Source organism: Salvia miltiorrhiza, chromosome 3, assembly GCF_028751815.1.
Source record: "Salvia miltiorrhiza cultivar Shanhuang (shh) chromosome 3, IMPLAD_Smil_shh, whole genome shotgun sequence".
NCBI classification, from domain to species: Eukaryota; Viridiplantae; Streptophyta; class Magnoliopsida; order Lamiales; family Lamiaceae; genus Salvia; species Salvia miltiorrhiza.
This window is the reverse complement of record NC_080389.1, coordinates 58,616,891-58,636,451: the sequence shown is the minus strand read 5'-3', so window position 1 is coordinate 58,636,451 and position 19,561 is coordinate 58,616,891. Positions and strand designations below refer to the sequence as shown.

Below are 19,561 nucleotides of genomic sequence, written 5' to 3'. Positions count from 1 at the left end.
TTTAATTTTTATCTCTAAAAAAGAAAATTCTTTAATTCTCAAATCCTACATTTCATTAAAATTAAATATCAACATTACATCAATTGTAAAACGCAATGAGTACATTGCAATTGAAAAATAAATTAAACCTTGAAAATATCAAGTTTCTTCGATTGTTAAGCCGTAAACCAAGTGTATTAATCAATTCGACTCGAATACTTTACACTAAGGTACTATTCGAAGAACAAGAAACACATTTACAACCCCCAGAAAGAGAATAAAAGCAGCATTTTGCAAACTGAAAAAAGTGTTCATAAAAAATCACTATCCAATTAAAGCAGTTAGTTACAGATAAAGTGTACTCCATATATACTCGACAAAATCTGCATTGCCAAACAAAGCCCAAGGATACAAAATTGAATGTACATAAGATGAAGAAAGAAAGACTAGAGACCATCTGATGTTTGTCTAATCGAAAGAATCACTCACAAAATATACGTAAATCTGGCGATATATATACTAAAACCGCAGATGTGAGCTCGCAAATTTTGATTCACGCTGGAAATTTTCGCAACCAGCAATGCAGATAAGAAAAAGGTCGGGACCCTCCGTATTTCTTCTTATCAATTTCATCTGCGACCATAAACTACGCGAGTACTCTGCTCAGGGTGAAAACGGTGTACAAATTTTGCAACCAATTATCAACTAGGCAAAATCTCTGCGAGACGATCATGAGCGTCTTCAGGGATTTCCCTCCCTGGGACAAAGACTTTCAGAAGATTTAGGTACCTGCCAGCCAAAATATTAGGTTACAAATGATGGATAGTAGAATTGGGATTTCTGGGAATTTTGAACATGTAAAGATAACTCACTCTGCAGCTGAGAAAAGGTCGACATGCTCTTGAATAAAAGCAAGCAATGCCTGGAGTAAACACAATACAATTGTCAACTAAACATGGTTGTTTGGGGGAAAGAAAGTAAATACAGAAATAAGGTAGAAATTGCAAGCAGTAGTTTCAGATAGCTTACCTCGAAGGGCATGTTTAGTAATTCATAGTATGTCCGAACACGATCTAATCTCATTTGTACGACTTCACTATCAATTGAAGAGACAGCAGCCAAAGCCTGATGAAGCTCAGAAAAATTATCAGCTGTCCTTTTCATGCTAACAACTAGTAATATGTTTGACAACAGAAAGTAGTGTGACTTCTATTAGCCCACACCACCACCTCCAACCGTCCCAAAAACACAGAAAGCGAAAAGATAAAGAAAGCACAGTTGCTTCAGGCATATCACATTATTAATTACATTCTGGTCAAGTTCCAACACTGCTACTTTTAAATTGTTCTTTTCATGGAGGGTGGGAAAAAGGAATGCCTAAGTAGAATTAGAGATCGCCTTTATCAGACAACTCTTCATTTCATTAACTAAACTTTGAACATGGGAAGCGAGAAGTTCTCAGATCAATTGTTGATGCAGGTTTGTTTAGGTTAACACTGGCTACAAGAAGTGTTAGCAAACAAGTTGACTAAAATACTGTATCATGGCATTGAACTAGATTACTATGACAGGGATATAGGGTAACAATGCTTACATATTTGTTTTTGGAAATATGCATTAACTAAAATACTTTGGAAATCTATTACGGTTATTCAAGTAACTGCACCAAAAATATTGACAGATTATGAAATTTCGTTTCATCCAACCCATTCTTCAGGACTTATTTACATAACAATCTGAATTGTAAGACTTACACATTCAGAATCATCTAAAGGGTTTTTTTAAGAGACCCCAGAAGCAGTGGAAGAGGAGGGAAGGGAAAGAGAGAGGAAAAAGACCAACCTGTTCCAATGCAATTGAATTACGGCAAATCTGCTGAACGCCAAAGAGGTTGATAGACTTCATTTCAGCCAAAGCCTAAGCGGGAATAATAATTTTCACATAAGCATAATAATGACCAGTCTTTCTCCACGTAATTTCTCAATACCCAGCACAAATTTGAATATAAGCAAACCTTTATAGACCAATTGGCGGCAATGGGGCATATCCCCCCAAATATGTAATTTCGTTTTACATCCGCAACAAATGGTGTCATTTCCTCATCTCGACGTGTTATCTGGGTTGCATAAATTAGAACTTCAATATGTGTACGATAATTTTGCAAGATTAGGCCACATGACAAATAGACCTATTTTATTTCACAGTTTTCGTGAATGGAAGCCCCAAAACCATGTACAAATAAAGAGACCAAACATAAAAAGAAAGATACAAAAGAAATTGTTAGGGAATCCAATTCCTTTTGAAGGCTATCATAGTTTCTTTATGAATCTGAAGCATAATGGTCAATAACATATCCATATAACTTCAGTTGTATTTTTCCTTATGCAGGCGAAAAGTATAAGTAAGCTAAGGCCCTTAATAAGTTAATTATGATTGGGTGGTCGGGTGGCTGAAGATTTATATTGTAGGTGCCGGTCTAAATTTATGTAGAAACTACCCTCATCTTAAAAAGGCCAATGAACATTCCCCTGCTTGACCAATCAGGATATCTCACAGAAGCCTTGTACATTGGTAATTAAATCTTGAAAACAATACACTAGTTCATCTGCAGATAGTGTAATGTCTAAGACACCAGAATCCCCAAAAAAGAGCTCCGTGTCAAGAATATTTATAGAAAAAGAAAACTCTTTTGACATAGATTCAAAGAATGCTACCTCAACCTTGTCAATAATCTAGAAAAGTTACTCGAGCCATTCAACTCAATAACTTAGATATGAAGTTACGCGAACAAGAACTTTGGTATTAGTCATATGTTCTTTCTTCAAAAGAGAATGAATGTATAAGAAAAATACTCCCTCCGTCCACGAAAGAACTTCCTATCTTTCTTTTTTGGGTAGTCCACAAAAGAACTTCCTACCTATTTTTGGACTATACCCCACCACTTATAATAACTCTTACTTTCACTTTTTCACAACTCCCAATATTAATTATAATGCTTTTTCACCACTCTCAATACACTCAACAACTTTTTCTCCGCTTTAAATACACTCAATAATATTTTTCTTAAAACGCGTGCCACTCCCTCCTAGGAAGTTCTTTCGTGGACGGAGGTAGTATATGTTTTGAGGAATATTCTCCACAATTTTCATCGCAAGGGAAATGAGATGAACACGAAGAAGTGGACCACTAGGCTAAGCCAAACCAATGAATTTCCCTAGGAATAGACTAGATAACAAACAAAGAAGCAAAACAGCCAAGATTCAAGGTATGCATGCTACATGTGGAATGCTTGAAACGATATTAAGTATTAACCCAGTGTCCGGCTAATTAGCACAATGCTTTGAAGATGAGAATTCACCTGGGAAGTTAATGATATAACAAAATCATCTGGCTCCTCTGCATCTTGGTCATCCAGATACTCCCTCTTTGTCATTTCCTATACCAGTTCACATTTTGCAGCAAGAATTATTGTATGAAGAACAGTTTCCTTGTGAACGCATATAAAAATACATCACCTTATCAACTTTTTGGAAGAGGAACACATGTCACATACCTGCAAATGAAAAATTGTCTCCAACTGCATCTCTATTCGTAGAACTTTAAGGCAATCAATAGCCAGTTTTCTATAGTCTTCAGCAAATGATTCAAGATCTTTTGGAGGTAAACTGCTTGTTCTAGCATGATGTGATCCATTTTCTTCCACGTGATTATAAGCTTTTGAAGATGATTTCCCTAGCCTACACGAGAAATGATTCAAATGAATTATAAATGATAAAAAGGCAGATACTGAAGTATTCACTGGAAGCCAACTCCACTTATCCCAGTTCCTCCCGACATATTTCACTTTTGCACATACCTGATGCTTTCTAATACGTCCAAAATAGTTTTGACAATGAAAACAAGGTCATGTACCCTTACTTGCATTATAAATTTACTCTATGAATTTATGTTAAAACAACAGAATCATGGGGAACATTCACACAGATATGCTACTTGACAATCTAGATGCATATCTTTTCAGACCCATTCAAACCAACTTTAACGATCCTGTTTCGTTAAAATTAACAATCTCCAGAAATTACAAACATAAACGCAGAAAGAAAAAAATAGGTTGGAATCCCAGCATCTTTCTCGAGCAAAGATTCAGTTATGATGTAATATATTAATAGAAGATAGCTCACTCGAAAAAAAAGATAGCTACAAGAATGAACCAAATCGACCATGCTACTATGGAACATAAAGTGAGTATATGCATGTGTAGAATGAGAAACAAAAAACAAATGGAACACACATAGCAGCAGATGCAAAAATCTAGTAGTGAACTTATGAGTGCAATAAGATACAAAAATTTACCTTTCTATTGAATCTGCAACATACTCCAATGAATCACTCAATGAAGCCAATAAGATAAGTTTGTTATCCTCACGAATTAGGTTTTCCTGCAGAAATTAACCGAAGGAAAAATAAGGTACAAACACCAAGATTAGCTATGAGTCAAAAGGGCTTCAGTTTTCAGATATACGTCGCAATACCAAAAGGGCATGAATACCTGCTTAATAGGTCTCAAGTTCAGTAGTATATCGCTTAGGTCCATTTCTACTTCATTTGATTCAGCATCCAAATCATTGGTTTCTAAGGTTCCTTCATCTAATGAATTTGGCAAACATGCACTGGCTGGATCAAGTCGCAAGAGATTGTCTACGTCGTGTCTCCCAATAAGCATGTAACTTTGCTTCTCAAGAACTGCCTGATATTTCAACCAAAAAAGAGGTTAGTATTTTAAAAGTGAAAACAAATAGGAACTGTGGCCTATAGAAGATCAAATGTGAAGCTTCATAGTAGAGATTAACCCTTCTCTGACAAACTTACATCACACCAACAAATCCTTTCAGTTTTCATCATTAAGAAGTTCCTAAGGCTTAGAACTCCAAATGGTATGTACATTTAGAATTTACACGAAAAGGTTAATATAACATCTTCCAATCTCATCTAATAAATAACTAAGGTGGCCTACATACCATCGAGAAAGGTAGCCACCAAGCAGAGACCCAGAAGAAAGCTATAGCCCTGGATGTCGAATTTATAGGCATTACTTTATTCTCACATCGTTAATTTATTATAAAGAATAATCCAAGCTCTTCAAACATTAGCTCCCAGCTTTACCAGGCATACATTTCAAGTGTGATAAAGTTGCAGAAAGCCACATAGCATCAAGAGAAACAAGGAAAAGTATAACGAGATAGAAGTTTAAGATGCTTCCTCTATATGTTATATGAACTTCAGAAATATGATTGCGGGAAAGGAGAAGAAAAAAAGGGATAAAGAAACAGCCATACCTCCATATATGATGTTCGACATCTTTCATACGTTCTTTCCAGGAATGTCTGCACATAGTTGATTAACTCACCAGCAAACTTTGGCATAGCTTGAGCCCACCCAAGCACCTAAATAAATCATGAAAAGGGTTGATCATAAAGATATCACTTATTTCTCTTCTTAAAGATATGGACAATGATATGAAGAAATACCTCTTTTGCTAAGCAATCTATAGCCAGCAATCCTTGTAAAACAGGTCGTCCTTTTCCAATTGATGGAGTGTATGACACAGCTGCATTAGCTCGTGGCCTGAATGCAGCTGGACCTGTTTAAAAGAGGGAATACAAAATCAGAAAATTTGAGGCATGCTAATGAAATTATCAGTAATGATTAGCAACATTTGCAATTTGCAAATGCACCAGAATAAAATATTTAAGCTTAATACCATATTTATCACCGCACCTTTTATACATCTGCCCTCATTGCTACAGAAGCAATAAACTATAAATTTATCTCAATACACATGGCAAGCTATATCCTTGCTTAAATACTTCCATTATACCTTACCTCAAACAAAGCTAAGAACGAGGAAAATATCTATTTTCTATTTATTTTACTTCTTAGTGAAGCAACTCCACCTTTATCATAAGAAGCATGTAACAGTAAACAGGAAGGGTCGTCCAAAAGAGATTGAGAACCACACTGCTTTAATATACAACTCTAATTCCTAACTAAATCTGAAACAAAAAAGGCCTTAATTTGTTTAAGATTTGAAGACCACCACACCAACCAAAACTTAACTCTATCCAAAAAGATTCTTCACAATATCCCATAACACCTGATGCTTTTTGTTAATATAATCTCCAAGGTTTTAAGAAAAGGACACAGATTGAAAATGGAAAAATCCACTGTAAGCCCAATTCCCCAAGAACTTTGAGCCATAATTAAAGACGAAATGAGCGATGGAAAAGGATGTAGTGAATCATCAGGCTACGCAATGCAAGTGGATCCGTAATTCCCTGTATCATATTATGGATAAGTCTATCTGGTATGATGAGGCAAATGTAAAGATGTGGGACTTTCTATTATAAACATAAATAAAGTTACTGAAAGGCAAATAATTATGTTGAATTAGCCAATTCATGCATGTGTCATTGAAAGACTCTCGGCCTACATTCAAACAGGAAGAAGATCCAAACACTAAATTTCGTAGTTATTATTATATTAGACCTCCGTAATTTACTATTTAAAAATAGATTTTTGTGAGAGTCAAACAATCACTGGAGTCATATGAGCCACTTAGCAGACAGCCACAAACAAACGAGCATATGGGATCTATTATATTACTAATTTACTAAATCAAATTGGAACCCAAATCACATCAATCCAAACACAAATATGGACAAAGGTTTATGAAATTAATGAAGCTAAAACGCATTCATCAATAAACATGCAAAAAGAAAATAGTTCGTAGACTTGCTTGATATGGCTTGCTGTACGCTTTTCCGATAATCTACAAACATAGTTGGCAAAAAGTGATCCTTCACAAAGTTCTCTGTGAAGGCAAGCAATCCATCATTTCTGCAGAATTTCATCACCAGTAGGTAAGTGGTCAACATGAAGATGCATTAACAAATAGAAATAATAGGATCAGAAACAGAAAGACAAACACCTTCCCAAAAAATTCATTCGTGCTGAATCAGATATCGCATAGATCACGGAATTCAGTAAAGGCAAAGGTTACAAGAAACAATTGATGGAGAAAAATGATTTCATGGAAGAGAACAAATCATGACAAAATCAATGGCAGAAAATAAAATTTCAAGAAATCTCATCGTTCTTATAAGGGTATCTCAACTCAATATCAAGAAGAAAACTGCGTTATTCTAATCCATTTGCTATTTAAAATGAAACACTACAGTACTAAATCATTCCAGTTATGTACAAATTTAAAAGTGTCGACAGTAATGTTGAACTTGTAGAGGCATACACCTTGAAACTGTTACTTTTCGGAGTCCAGAACCAGACTTAATTTCTTCCCATGATTTTCATTTGACTACACACCCTAATACTTATAATGGGCAACACTCTCACCAAGTCCTAATCATATCGTGATTATTACAATATATCCGTTTGCTTAACGACTGAGCAGATTTTTCATGATAATCTCATCGTGAGTGACAAAGAATGGTTGCTAAGAAAACTGATAGATTGAGCTAACCAAGATCTCCTGTACACATCACTATTTTTGCAGGGACCAACAAATCGCAGACCTCCAAGGTCTACCAACATATACACAAAATCCCCTGATTTTTGTTTAATACAACATCTCCTCAGATGTTTGATAGTTTCACTTCATCTTATAAATTATGTTCATAGAAGCTGACCAATGGCATGTCATTGAAATGTGAAAGGGGTCAAGAGTATATCTGAGACCTATAAATGCTGAGGGGTCATTTCTATGCTGATATTATTCTAAGCAATTATATACTGCATGCCATACGCTGCCAGTTTAGAAATTGTAGCTGAATGTGCTCACCCAAGTTGGGAGAACTTTTGAGGAAGCATTGATGCAACTTTGTCTGTAAACTGCAAGTAAGGGCAGAAAGAAAATTAAATTATGCATTTTAGCCATGACACCTTTTAGCAATGACACCCTAGACAACAGACAAGCATTCAATTTACTTTCCCTTTGCTGCACTCTACCTACCTGAACTACTGGCCTGTATACTGATGCTGCTAAGTATATCCCTTGCTCTGGTAGCACGGCTCCAGTCCCATAACCTTCTTGGACTACATTTGGTCTTCTCCATCCTTGACGAGTAAGATCAGACCCTAAGAAAATTTTATGCAATTTTAATTCAATGACAAATTAATTAAAAAAGAAAAAACGAATTCATACAAAACTAGGTTCTGTAGGAAGACGAGCTGTTGGGGTGCTTTATCTTTTTCAGCAAAATTGTTATTGCTGTTAATGAGAGAGCATATATTTATTTATATATCATACTACTTTATATGCAGATCATAATAATTTTTCCAATTGAATTTTAATCGCATGAAGCCATTGAAAGATGATGCCAAAGATGGCATCCTATGGGTAATCAATAAAGCACTACTTGCTGCTTGGTTACCTCAAAGGGGTGAGGTATGAGAAAAATTCTCGAGTGGTAGGCATGAGAGAAGTCAAAGCAGAAACAATTGCATCAGAACATATTCCTCTTACCCTGGTTAGGAACGGAAGTACTAGCATCAGTGAACCGGAAGGCAAAAGTAAGTCCATCTTCTGATCCATCCCTGTAAACAAATTGACGGAAAAAGAGCTAATTACCTTATGCTATACACAATGAATCAGACTACAATGAGTTCAAATAGTAAAAACAATAACTAGTGTATATCATCATAATGATAAAGGGGAGGCTATCATTCCAGTATGATAATGCCTTCCCAACAAAGTAGATTTTCTTGTCAATAGAAAAATCTGTGGAAGAGTCACCCTCCTGCAAAATACTAGGTTCATTATCATACTCCCTCCGTCCCCCAAATAACTTCCTATCTTTCCTTTTTTGGCCGCCCCCCAAATAACTTCCTATACATTTTGGGACACTATTCCACCGCTAATACTACCCCATTTATTCTTACTTTTCACCACTCCTGATACTAATTATAACACTTTTTCACTACTTCCAATACACTCAACAACTTTGTCTTAATACCCGTGCCCCATCATCCTAGGAAGTTATTTGGGGGACGGAGGGAGTATATCAATATCCTCCATCCTTACCCTTCCCAAATCCCAACATTGATCAACATCACCAAACTTGCATTCCCAGCAGCATAGAATATACATGGTAAAAGCAGACTTCCAATATCATCATCCAAATCAGTCATGGCAGCAAATGCAAATATATATATATATGTATTTATATATATATATATATATATGGTTGGAATCCAGTGAGAATGCTATCTTTCAAGAGAAATGAGAATAACGAATAACCCAATATAAATCTACGAATAAGCTTATTGCAATGCACGAATAGCCATAATTCAGTTAATGTGGTGAAAGTTTCACCCCCTCCAGGATTCGAAGCCAGGTTTGAATGGCTATTCGTGTATTACAAGAAGCTTATTCGTAGATTTTATTGACTTATTCGTTATCAATTCTCATTCTCATGAAAGATAGCATTCTTACTGGATCTTCTCTCTCTCTCTCTCACCACATTTATCCAGTGAGAATGGATAAATGTGGTGAGAAATGACAATACATGAATAAATCAATGAAATCCATGAACCTAAGATGAACAAATCCATGAAATCCACGACCAATGCATTCAATTAATATGGTTGTTCATATCGCGTTTGTGGATTTCATGTATTTATTCATCGAATTCATAGATTTGTTCATGTGTAATTCTTAATGGATACCCAACCCTATATATAATTGCACACGCAATATGTGTTGTGTGTGTGTGTGAAATTCGAGTGAAAATGTCGTCATTATTGGGGGATGAAAATGAGTCCATTGCGGAAACTTCGAAAATAACACCTAAGCATCAGTACAAATCACATAGATAATGTTTTTGACATAAAATCCAGAAGTAGAAGGAAGGAAAATGATATTAAGCACACTAACAATCTGTAAGATGCACAGAAATGAAAGAATATGGCATGTCCTTGCCTCTTGTCTTTAGAAGGGTTTTTGCTAGCAAGTCTAGCCGTTTGTACAGCAGCATCTGCAGATGTAGCTTCAGGAGTTGCTCGTAGGATCTCACATATAAGTTGCTGGCACTCACTCTACAATCATATTGGAATATATCATTAAAAAAATCGCAACTTTCTCAATAGCATGAGGTTGAAACATAAAAAGGAGTCATTAGGTGAATAACCTGTAGAACATTTAAGGAAAAACCAATACTGAAGCCTCCAGTATCACTAGAAGCATCAGAGTCATTACTCCAATTGACATCAGCCGCCATTGTTTTTGGTGTGTTCATATTAAGTTGCTGTGAAGATTTTGACTCGAGCAGCTCTCCAACAATAACATGATTTTCTGAATAATTGTTCCACTATCAAGAATATGAATAACAACACAGAGTACAGAAATTATATAATTTAAAGAAATTTAATAGCCATATCCTACCAAATATCCGAACAACTGTGTCCAGTATAGAATCAAGTAGTTCTCTTGCTGAAATTTGGGCTGTTCCAGAAGGAGACATTACGTGAGAGACAGGGCTCACAGCTAAAGTTCCATATGGTGATACCCCATTTTGGCGTTTGTGTTTTGATAAATGGTGCTCCAGCTGGCCCTTTAAATAGTGTAGACCTGTGACTGTAGGCGAGGCAGTGTGGCCGAGACCAGGCCTTGGGCCACTGGCTCGTCCTGCCTGTGCTTTGATCTTGGCAGTAATGATATCATGGATTGTAGAGCGTAACCGTTGGCTATGACCACGGAGACATGAGAATAAAACAGAAAATAAGTAGAAGAACCGACAAAGATTACTGTCTAAACAAACAATGAAATGACTTAATACTTTTGAGTTTCTGTTAATGTCACAAAGGAGAAATGGCCATGAATAAGCATACAAAAAAAAAAGTATTCATACAGAAATCCTTGTCCGATCACACCTTTCCTTTACCAAGAATTATAAACACTGGAGTTTCATAGTGACTATAGTATAAGAGTTCCAATAAATGAAAAAATGTCTGTAGCTGTGGTTTCTCATGTATACCAAAGTCTAGGGATATAAAGGTTATCAAATGAATTCCCTATTTCTCAAGAAACATTGCATCAAATTGACAGCAACAGAATCCTGAATTAAGAGCACTGTACTTCTGCCTATATCAACATAAAGAAGCAAAAACAGGATATCTAACTGCTAGGCATAAGATGCTACTAGGAATTACAGCACTAAACAAGAACATTGAAACAAGAAATCTGAGGTGCTACATCTTGTTGAGAACCTAGCAATTGCTACAACAGAGAAGTTGTTAATCCTTACAAAAATTTCTCATCACAGAGAAATGAATAACAAAGTGACAGATTAATTTGAGTTTCAGGACATCATTGAAAACGAGTCCTTATCCGCAATTTAACTGATGGTGAGCGTGAGCTTAGAACAATCCTGTACAAATGTATGCTGGATAGCCTGAACACAGGCGTTCTTGTAATTACAAAAATATAATCTACCTTTTGTTGAAACTAGAAACAATTCATATTAGTATCTGATGTGTCATTTTTCACATGTTATTTTTCAAATCAACTCAACAAGAAACTTATGCTCTGAAAAGCACCCATTGGGTTAAAGATGAACAAAGATAAGTCATTTAACAATCGTTCTGATATAGATCTATAAACCATAAGAAAATATATTAACTAAGAGATCTTCATTTATTACTGTCCTCGGCTTTAGTAAAGAAAATTCCTCACATTTTTTTCCAACTGAAAACATTATAGATAACTTGAGAACTTCAGTTCTAGGCTGAGTTTTAAAGTCAGAGATGTCTGTTTCTTCCTTATGAATCCTTTTGGATGTGAAAATGATTGATACTGAGAAGTATATATTCATTGATTTATATTGATAAAAAAGCTATCCGCACACTGCAGCTTCCTTTTGCAGGTCCAGTCACAAAAGTGTGACTGCATCATGAATTATCAGCATTGCAGAAGGGCATGAAATGCCCTTCATGCCCTTCTCCCACATACAGGGACAAGGTTGCATATAAACTTATTATTTTCTTCTGGAGAATATGTGAAAATTTTGACTATTTACTGTAGGACTCTGGATAACATACACTATGTAGAACAATACTGAAGTAGCAAATCTATTAAAACAAGAGTATATCCAATCCTATGGGATCCAAACTTGACAGCATACCATATAATAGCACCAGCTGCAGCAACTTTTCCAAGCATGGAAAGGCACTCAACCAGGGTCTGCAAATATTTTACATGCAGTGGAGCATCACTCTTTCTGATTGCTTCCTGCACCAAATACCATATGCAATTGAGCTTATAGGTGTGAATAAACAATTTAAGTTCAAGAACAATTTTACTGTATGAATATAAGCATACAACAAATTCATCAGGAGTAGAATCTGATAGCCACACTGGAATTTGACGAGAGAATATTCTTGCATCACCACCGTTAGCCTTCATCGTAGGAGTATACCCATTAGGTGCAGCATCATCATGCATATCCAGGTTGCCATCCTCATTGTGGCCATCAAATGATGAACTACCAAGCAGAAAGAAAGAAACAGTTGCCAGGCAGATAATTAAAAAGTTAAAATGATTAATTTCAGAATTGAAAAGTAAGACTATCTCACCCCCCATCAACTGAACTGGGTCTATACACTCCATCCCCATCTCCTTTCAGCAACCTGGTTCTTCGCGAGAGAGAGTGTGAATAATTCATGGAAGACGTAACAGCTGTAGCAGTTGGAATTGCATCATCACTCTCAAGCATACTTGAGACAACTGAGCTGCCACAAGGAAAGGTGGAATTGCAAATAAGATAATTCAGCCATATACCAAAAAGAAAAGGACATAAAAGAAAGATTATCTTCCTAAAATAAAGCTAGTATTCAAGATACAAAAGCAAAACAAAAGAGCCAACAAAATGAAACGCAAACCTACTGAAGTTGTGAAGCACATAAACGTTAACCAGAACCTCTATCCTCAAAATGATTGTGGTATGATATGCTTAAAAAGCTAAAATGATAGGTTTACATAGGTTCTCAGAGAAAAGGCTCCTAAAACATGTGACACAACATACCATCAACCTCCACTCTAACTTTTACTAGCACAGTGATAGTAAACCAAGCACCGGAAAGGTTTGCATGTCTAGAGCTTTACTGTCTACAAAATAGATTGAGAATTACCTGTATTCACCCTTATTGTAGAGATGAGAATGTAAATCTTCCAAAACTTTATAGAAAAAGGCTCCTCGTAGTTTTGTCAATTCTGAGCGTACATCTTGAAGAGCACCCACCTGACCCAAGTAGATCGTCAGCTATCAGATACTGCTTAATTAGAGATACCAGCTTTTAGCTTTCAACTTGAACTAGAAGTTGAAATTTTTTAAATAGAGAACAAATGGCGGTGTTCGAAAAAAAATTAATAAAACTTTTCTTGTTAACAAAACAATTTGATGCTAATCACATAAGGTTTGTGAGCCCATGAATAACATGTTGAAGAAGATGAGTTTTTTGGGCCTAAATTGAAACAGAATCGTCAACTTCTGGGGACCCGAAGTAATGTGAGGAAATAGCTTGGAGTAAATTAATCTGTTTGAGAAAATTCAGGAGAAATTAATCAACCGGTAAAGGCTCATTCTGTTTCCATTACTTGGCTTGATCAAAATATATTTAAAAGATGAATGGTCTGCCATAGACACCAATTACTGCAAAAAATGGATTTGGACCAAACTCAAAGCAAAGTAATAAATTATTTAACAAACTCACATCTTTTATCCTGACATGTATTTGTTTAGTATAAATTAATGTCATAGGCTACAACTCTAGATTAGATACAAGGCGGAAAAAAGAACTGTAGTTACACTAAATCCTATATCAGCCAACAAAAGGCTTAACAAATAACAAGTAGGATTCTTCAGTAAGTCTGTTTATAATGGTGTAGGATGTCTAGACTTGATAAGATCCATATAGATTAATTACTTCTCAAAACAATTTCTTTCAAATTCATTATGATTTCTTGGGCGGATTTTTGAATTCGAGTAAAATATCCATGGGAGAAAAAAACTCATAGGAAACTAACAAAACTTGCATAAAAAATAAAAAAATAAAAAGAAACCAACCGCTTGGAGGCCCTCTCGCTCAAGCATTAAACTTGACTGGACATGCAACTGTACTGCCGCATAAAACTGCTTTTCAGCAATAAGCTTTTCAATACGAGCTGGGACCTGTGCATTTTCGAAAGACATTACAGAAGTAACATTAAAAGCACAAGAATTGAATGATATGGTTGCTTGAATGCAGAAAAGAATCATAACAAACACCAAAATGTAATACCGTTATTCAAGTCTATGACAAAAGATATTATATTCATTTCCCCACCAGCAAGATGGAGCTAACATGAAAAAACATATTGAAAAAAAGAAAAATCGTTTATGTTTCTGAATGAAACAAAATCAGTATATGGAACAGACTGACCTTGGCTATGCCTTCAACTTGGTCTAATAATGAGATTATGTGCCGCAAAGTAACAGACCGGTACCATAACTGATGCAATTGTTTATTATGGGCACCAAGAAGTTTCTTTGCCTGAGCTAAATCAACTTTCAACTCCCCAAGGCTTTGAGCAGATTCACTGAACAACCGCAAAATCTGAAGGATGGAGATATTTTAAATATAAACTTTAGGCATACATGAAAAACAATATGGCTATATCCAAGGGCAGTAATGCCACCAAAGAGAAAAGTCAAGAGAGAGAGAGACAGAAAGAAGGATGCAGCACCTCAGATCCGAGAGGAGAAAGTGTTATCAGCTACATTAAGTTTCATAAAAGTAGACCGCAGTTCTTGCATAAATTTCATATGCATGAAATCTCGATATTTTGTAATGGAATAAGAGGAAATCAGAATTAATCTTGTAAAAGATACATTATAGCAAGCTGTCCTACAGCTTTCCATACATTTCTTCTTCTTTTTTCTTTTTTCTTTTTTCTTTTTTTCTTATTTCAGGTTGGGAATTAAGAAACAAGAAAAAAAGATTGTACAATTTTACATACTTAAGTCCACAGGAGTAACACAGCATAGAAAAGAACATCACTAGTATACACAAATAGGCTACACCCAGTAGAGGACAATGTATTGCAATATGATCTAACCTCCTTAGACTATATGACGGTCAAACATTGCTTCATAGACCCTATTTCTCTGAATGCTCTGACCTTTTTGGCCTATTAAGGTATTTGTGCATGCATATAAGAAGTAGAAATCAAAATCAAGTTAGCAAGACTAGCCCATAACATGCCACCAAAAGGTTAATTAATTAATTAATTAAAAAATAAGATCAAATAAATATTCTCAGTAGAATAAAAAGCATAACAACATGCATAAAATAAGCTCCAACAAGCTATCAGAAATGTACATAGATGGAAAGTAATTGGCAGAAACGGAACCCAAAACAATAACTGTAGAGAAACCTGAGAATAATTTTGAATTGCTTTGTTAAAGCCACTATGATATGCATGAACAACTTCATCAACAACTTCTTCAATGATATCGCTTTGCTCCTTTAAGACCTTCACTTCCCCTTCACGGTCTTTGGATGTCAAAATGTGCACAACATGAGGCAATGAATCAAAGCGCGCTGCCGCCCAACTTTCATCTATTCTAGAAAGTTCTTCCTTTAAAAACTGCAAATACCATGGCACAATAAGTACGACTTTCATCAACCCAAATTGATTGTTGTAAAGCTGATGCCTCATAAAAACAGCATGAGATGTCCTAAATGATGAAAACATGGAGAAGGCAACTCCACAAAATAGCAGGGACAAGCAAACTTAGATTTTGGGGTAGGGTATTATGCTATCTAAGACCAGAATGGATAGTAGTGTCAACACAAAGATGTGCATATGGAGTTCTTCAATTTTGTAAGATAAATGGGCAATAAAGTCCTGAAGCAGCTAGTTACACAGGACACACAGAGGATAAAGAAGCTTGCAAGTCAGACACTGATAATCAAACAGTCAATAAATGAGTAACTTTCAGGTCATTCTACAATGAGTAACTTTCAGGTCATCAGATTGCAATCTTCTCCCTAAACTGAATTAAAAAGTTCAGTTACATAGGTAATAGCCTCCATGCACAATAAAGGGCTACATGTGTGTTTAATTGCATGAAGATCATGTATGCCCAATCCCAAATCAATTCAATACAAATTGAAGATAAGACTCCATAGCTGTCTGTTGTCCTAACATGTGCAAAAGCACCCATCCAGTTTATAAATGAAGTTTTGCGTTTACGAAAGCATAATAAAGGTGGGGCCCACAGTGCCAGGGAAAGCAGAGCAATTCTCCAGTTACTAAACTTCTCTTGTGGGACTCTCACAAGAATAACCCCAGGTATTTAGGAAGCCATAGGACTATAATATCTATTGCTAGATATACGAAGAAGTGAAATCTTACATTTTAAACTAAATGTAAGATTACATATCTTCAATTAAATCTAGAGAATATAATTGAATAGTTCTGGGAAACATGGAAATCGACAGTGCAGTCCCAAATACTTTAGCCATAACAGAATCCAGATTTTCTTTAGAGACAGTATATGGTCCAAACTTGGAAACTCATAAATAACCACTTCAACGACTCACTAAGATCAAATTAACACAAAATTTGAAATCGAATAAGAAGTTAAAAGCACATTGATCCAAAACCCCTATCAAGTCGGCGCTATCAAGCCACCAAACATTTTCCACCATTTTTCCAAATTAATACAGTTCTCTAAAGAATTAAAGCATTTTGACAGACGAAAGCTACCCGCGTATGTAAAATGATCATTAAAATTTATACAATTTTACATCATTAAGAAAACTACAAACGAAATGGCAACTACGCTATACTTAAACACGCAAGCAAACTCACCGATTTATCTTTCGGAATGGGGAGCCCGTCGAAGATTGACATCTCAATCCAATCAGCTAAATTCCAACTCCTACATAACAGAGTTATGCACAAATTGAAGGAAAAAATTATCAGATTCCAAATTCTTGAAATTAAACAAATATCAGAAGAATTGGAAGTTAGATAGTACTGGGTGTATGTATACACTCATACACACACGCACAAGCAATAATGGAAGAGAAAACATGCTTACTGGATCTGTCAAATTATGGATTGATGAAAATGGATCAGATAATTGATTTAATTTCTGCAAATAAATGTTTTCGGACATTTAATTTTCGTTTTTTACAATAATAAGACTCTTTATTTTGATTACTGGAAACGAGTGAGCTGGAAAATGTTGATTGAGTCGATCCGCGGGGTAGGGGCATAGTGGTCAATTCCTCACGTCGATGCATCGCGGTCTTGTACTTTCGTCTGTTAATACTAGCCAAATTTTAATATTTAATGTTTTAATTTCGAATTTTGCTGCCAAAATTATATTTTAGTGGTATCTAAAATCTAATCTAACTAGCAGATAAATAAGACAGGCAACTTACATACAAAGTGGTGTTTGTCCCGGTGGATGAAAATCAAAGTCAAAATCTAAAATGTCCAAATCTTAAAATCTTCTCATTGCTGGTCAAAAAGAAAATATAAAATCTATTATATAATAGGATTAAGCCTTAACTTATGTGGCATATCTAAAATCTCACCATTTCAAAATTTACCATATATAATCTTCATCATTTATTAATTAATTAACTATTACATTCTATATAAAGATTCATTAATCATAATAAATATAATTAATAATATATATATATAATATTAATATTAACATTACATATAATCTAAATTAATAAATTTGGAGTATTATTTATTTTTTCTAGGTAAAAAATAGATTTACATGTCTGATAAGAAAAAAATTATAATCTATATACGATAAATTATTTTAATTGAATGTAGTGATTAGATGTATATTTGTTATTAATTTTATATTTCTCAATAGCGTACATATTATATGTATATGTTGCAATATATTATATTGTATGAATATATATATATATATATATATATAATATTTATATTCTTAATTTTCAATAAAATTAATTTTAAATTAAGTTTGAATTGAGACATGCACGTGTATGTAAATTATAAACGGGCCCGGTCATTGATTTACATGTTTGCATAATAAGGCACAAATTCTATAAACTGATTACTTTAAAACAAAATCTTATTTTATGTCTATCAAATAATTAAAATTTTATTTTTATTTTTTTATAAAAATAAATCCATACATTTTATTTATATAGGGAAGAAAAATATATTTTTCATTTTTGCAAACTTTATTTGTTTATGTTCGTCCATTAATAATAATAATAATAAAACTATGAAATTAGTAATGCATAAATGAATAATTTAGATAAAGAACAATAGAGGATATGATGTTAAAATATATTAGAAATCTTTAATCATGTATCAAATTTATAATAATCTCAATCGAGTGAATAATTCATATAAATCACCTCATTTCACATTGAATATTTTTATAAGATTTCACCAAAATAAAACTTATACAAGAATAAGCTCTTGCTTTCCAAATTAAAAATCTACATTTAATTGGCGGAATGATTGAGACTAAATATTTGAATTGTTTTGTCAATTTAGTTTGACCAAATTTACTTAATTAAATACATGGTCTAATTAATTTAATTTGAAAAAAATAAATTGGTTTGATTAAGTAACTTATTTCTTCAATTTAATTTGATTATAAAATAATATATTTTGTATAAAATTTTAAAAATAAAATATGGATTCAACATAGATTTTTTATGAAAATCTATCAATTAAATTACTAAATAAATTAATACAATTTGAATCTCGTGTCAACTTTCTTAAGCTACACACAAGATGATTTTCAAAACTTAGTTATGGTATTTCAAACTTCAAACGAGATAATGCTCACGAGTCAATTTTATTCTTTCAATTTTCAGACGGAATGATGCTCGAAACTCAAAATTTGAAGATAATTAATGTTCACGAGTCCATTTTATTCTTTCAACTTTCAAATTTCAAACGAAATGATCCTCGAAACTCAATTATGATATTTCAAGCTCCACATGAAATAATGCACAAAAAATTGTCAAAATTTTTCAAGCTGCATACAAGATGATGTTTAGATGTTAGTTATGATCTTACAAGCTAAAGATGATAATGATCTTTAAAGCTACACACAAGATAATTCTTGTAACTTAATTGTGGTAATTCAAAGTTCAAATGAGATGATACTCACAAGTTAAATTTGTTTTTTAAACTCCAAACGAGATGATTCTTGGAACTCAATTATAATATTTAGAACTAATAATGCATAAAAGTTTGTCAAGATTTTTTCAAGTTCCATACAAAATGATGTTTACAAGTTAGTTATGATGTTAGAAGCTCCAAATCATACAATCTCACAAGTCAACTTTGATTTTTAAAGCTACAGATAGTGATGTTAAAAAAACTTGACGCATAAAAGTTCATTTTTTGTATTTTAAGGTTTAGATGAGATGATACTCAAAAGTCTGATGTTCAAACGTTAGTTGTCGTATTCCGAAATTTAGATTATGATATGATCCTATAAGGTTCAGA

At 34.2% G+C, this 19,561-nt stretch overlaps 1 protein-coding gene across 2 annotated transcripts; it reads right to left on the bottom strand.

The window, feature by feature from the left end:
* Positions 1-268: 268 nt before the first annotated feature.
* LOC131014814 (exocyst complex component SEC8) lies at positions 269-17,292 on the bottom strand. Of its 2 annotated transcripts, none has more exons than XM_057942910.1 (27): positions 17,139-17,292; positions 16,907-16,976; positions 15,464-15,676; positions 14,470-14,643; positions 14,115-14,219; positions 13,180-13,289; positions 12,625-12,780; positions 12,371-12,533; positions 12,174-12,280; positions 10,436-10,737; positions 10,182-10,345; positions 9,974-10,089; positions 8,519-8,589; positions 8,006-8,130; positions 7,835-7,884; positions 6,776-6,876; positions 5,508-5,620; positions 5,316-5,423; positions 4,529-4,726; positions 4,333-4,418; positions 3,533-3,716; positions 3,338-3,415; positions 1,994-2,095; positions 1,822-1,896; positions 1,009-1,104; positions 852-901; positions 269-768 (listed from the first exon to the last, which is right to left on the bottom strand). In XM_057942910.1, the coding sequence occupies exons 2-27, from the start codon at positions 16,946-16,948 to the stop codon at positions 681-683; spliced, it is 3,177 nt and encodes a 1,058-aa protein (XP_057798893.1). In that variant the 5' UTR covers positions 16,949-16,976; positions 17,139-17,292; the 3' UTR covers positions 269-680. The 2 variants fall into 2 exon arrangements, with proteins under 2 accessions (XP_057798893.1, XP_057798894.1); XM_057942911.1 differs by lacking the exon at positions 17,139-17,292 and adding an exon at positions 17,109-17,127.
* Positions 17,293-19,561: the final 2,269 nt, after the last annotated feature.

Excerpts from the sequence above, each read along its gene's own strand:
- LOC131014814 (XM_057942910.1), bottom strand. The coding sequence starts at position 16,948 with ATGTCAATCTTCGACGGGCTCCCCATTCCGAAAGATAAATCG. Across the intron at positions 14,644-15,463 it reads CAATTCAAAATTATTCTCAG|ATTTTGCGGTTGTTCAGTGA; the intron begins GTTTCTCTACAG and ends TCCATCCTTCAG. Across the intron at positions 4,727-5,315 it reads GTCGAACATCATATATGGAG|GCAGTTCTTGAGAAGCAAAG; the intron begins GTATGGCTGTTT and ends TTGAAATATCAG.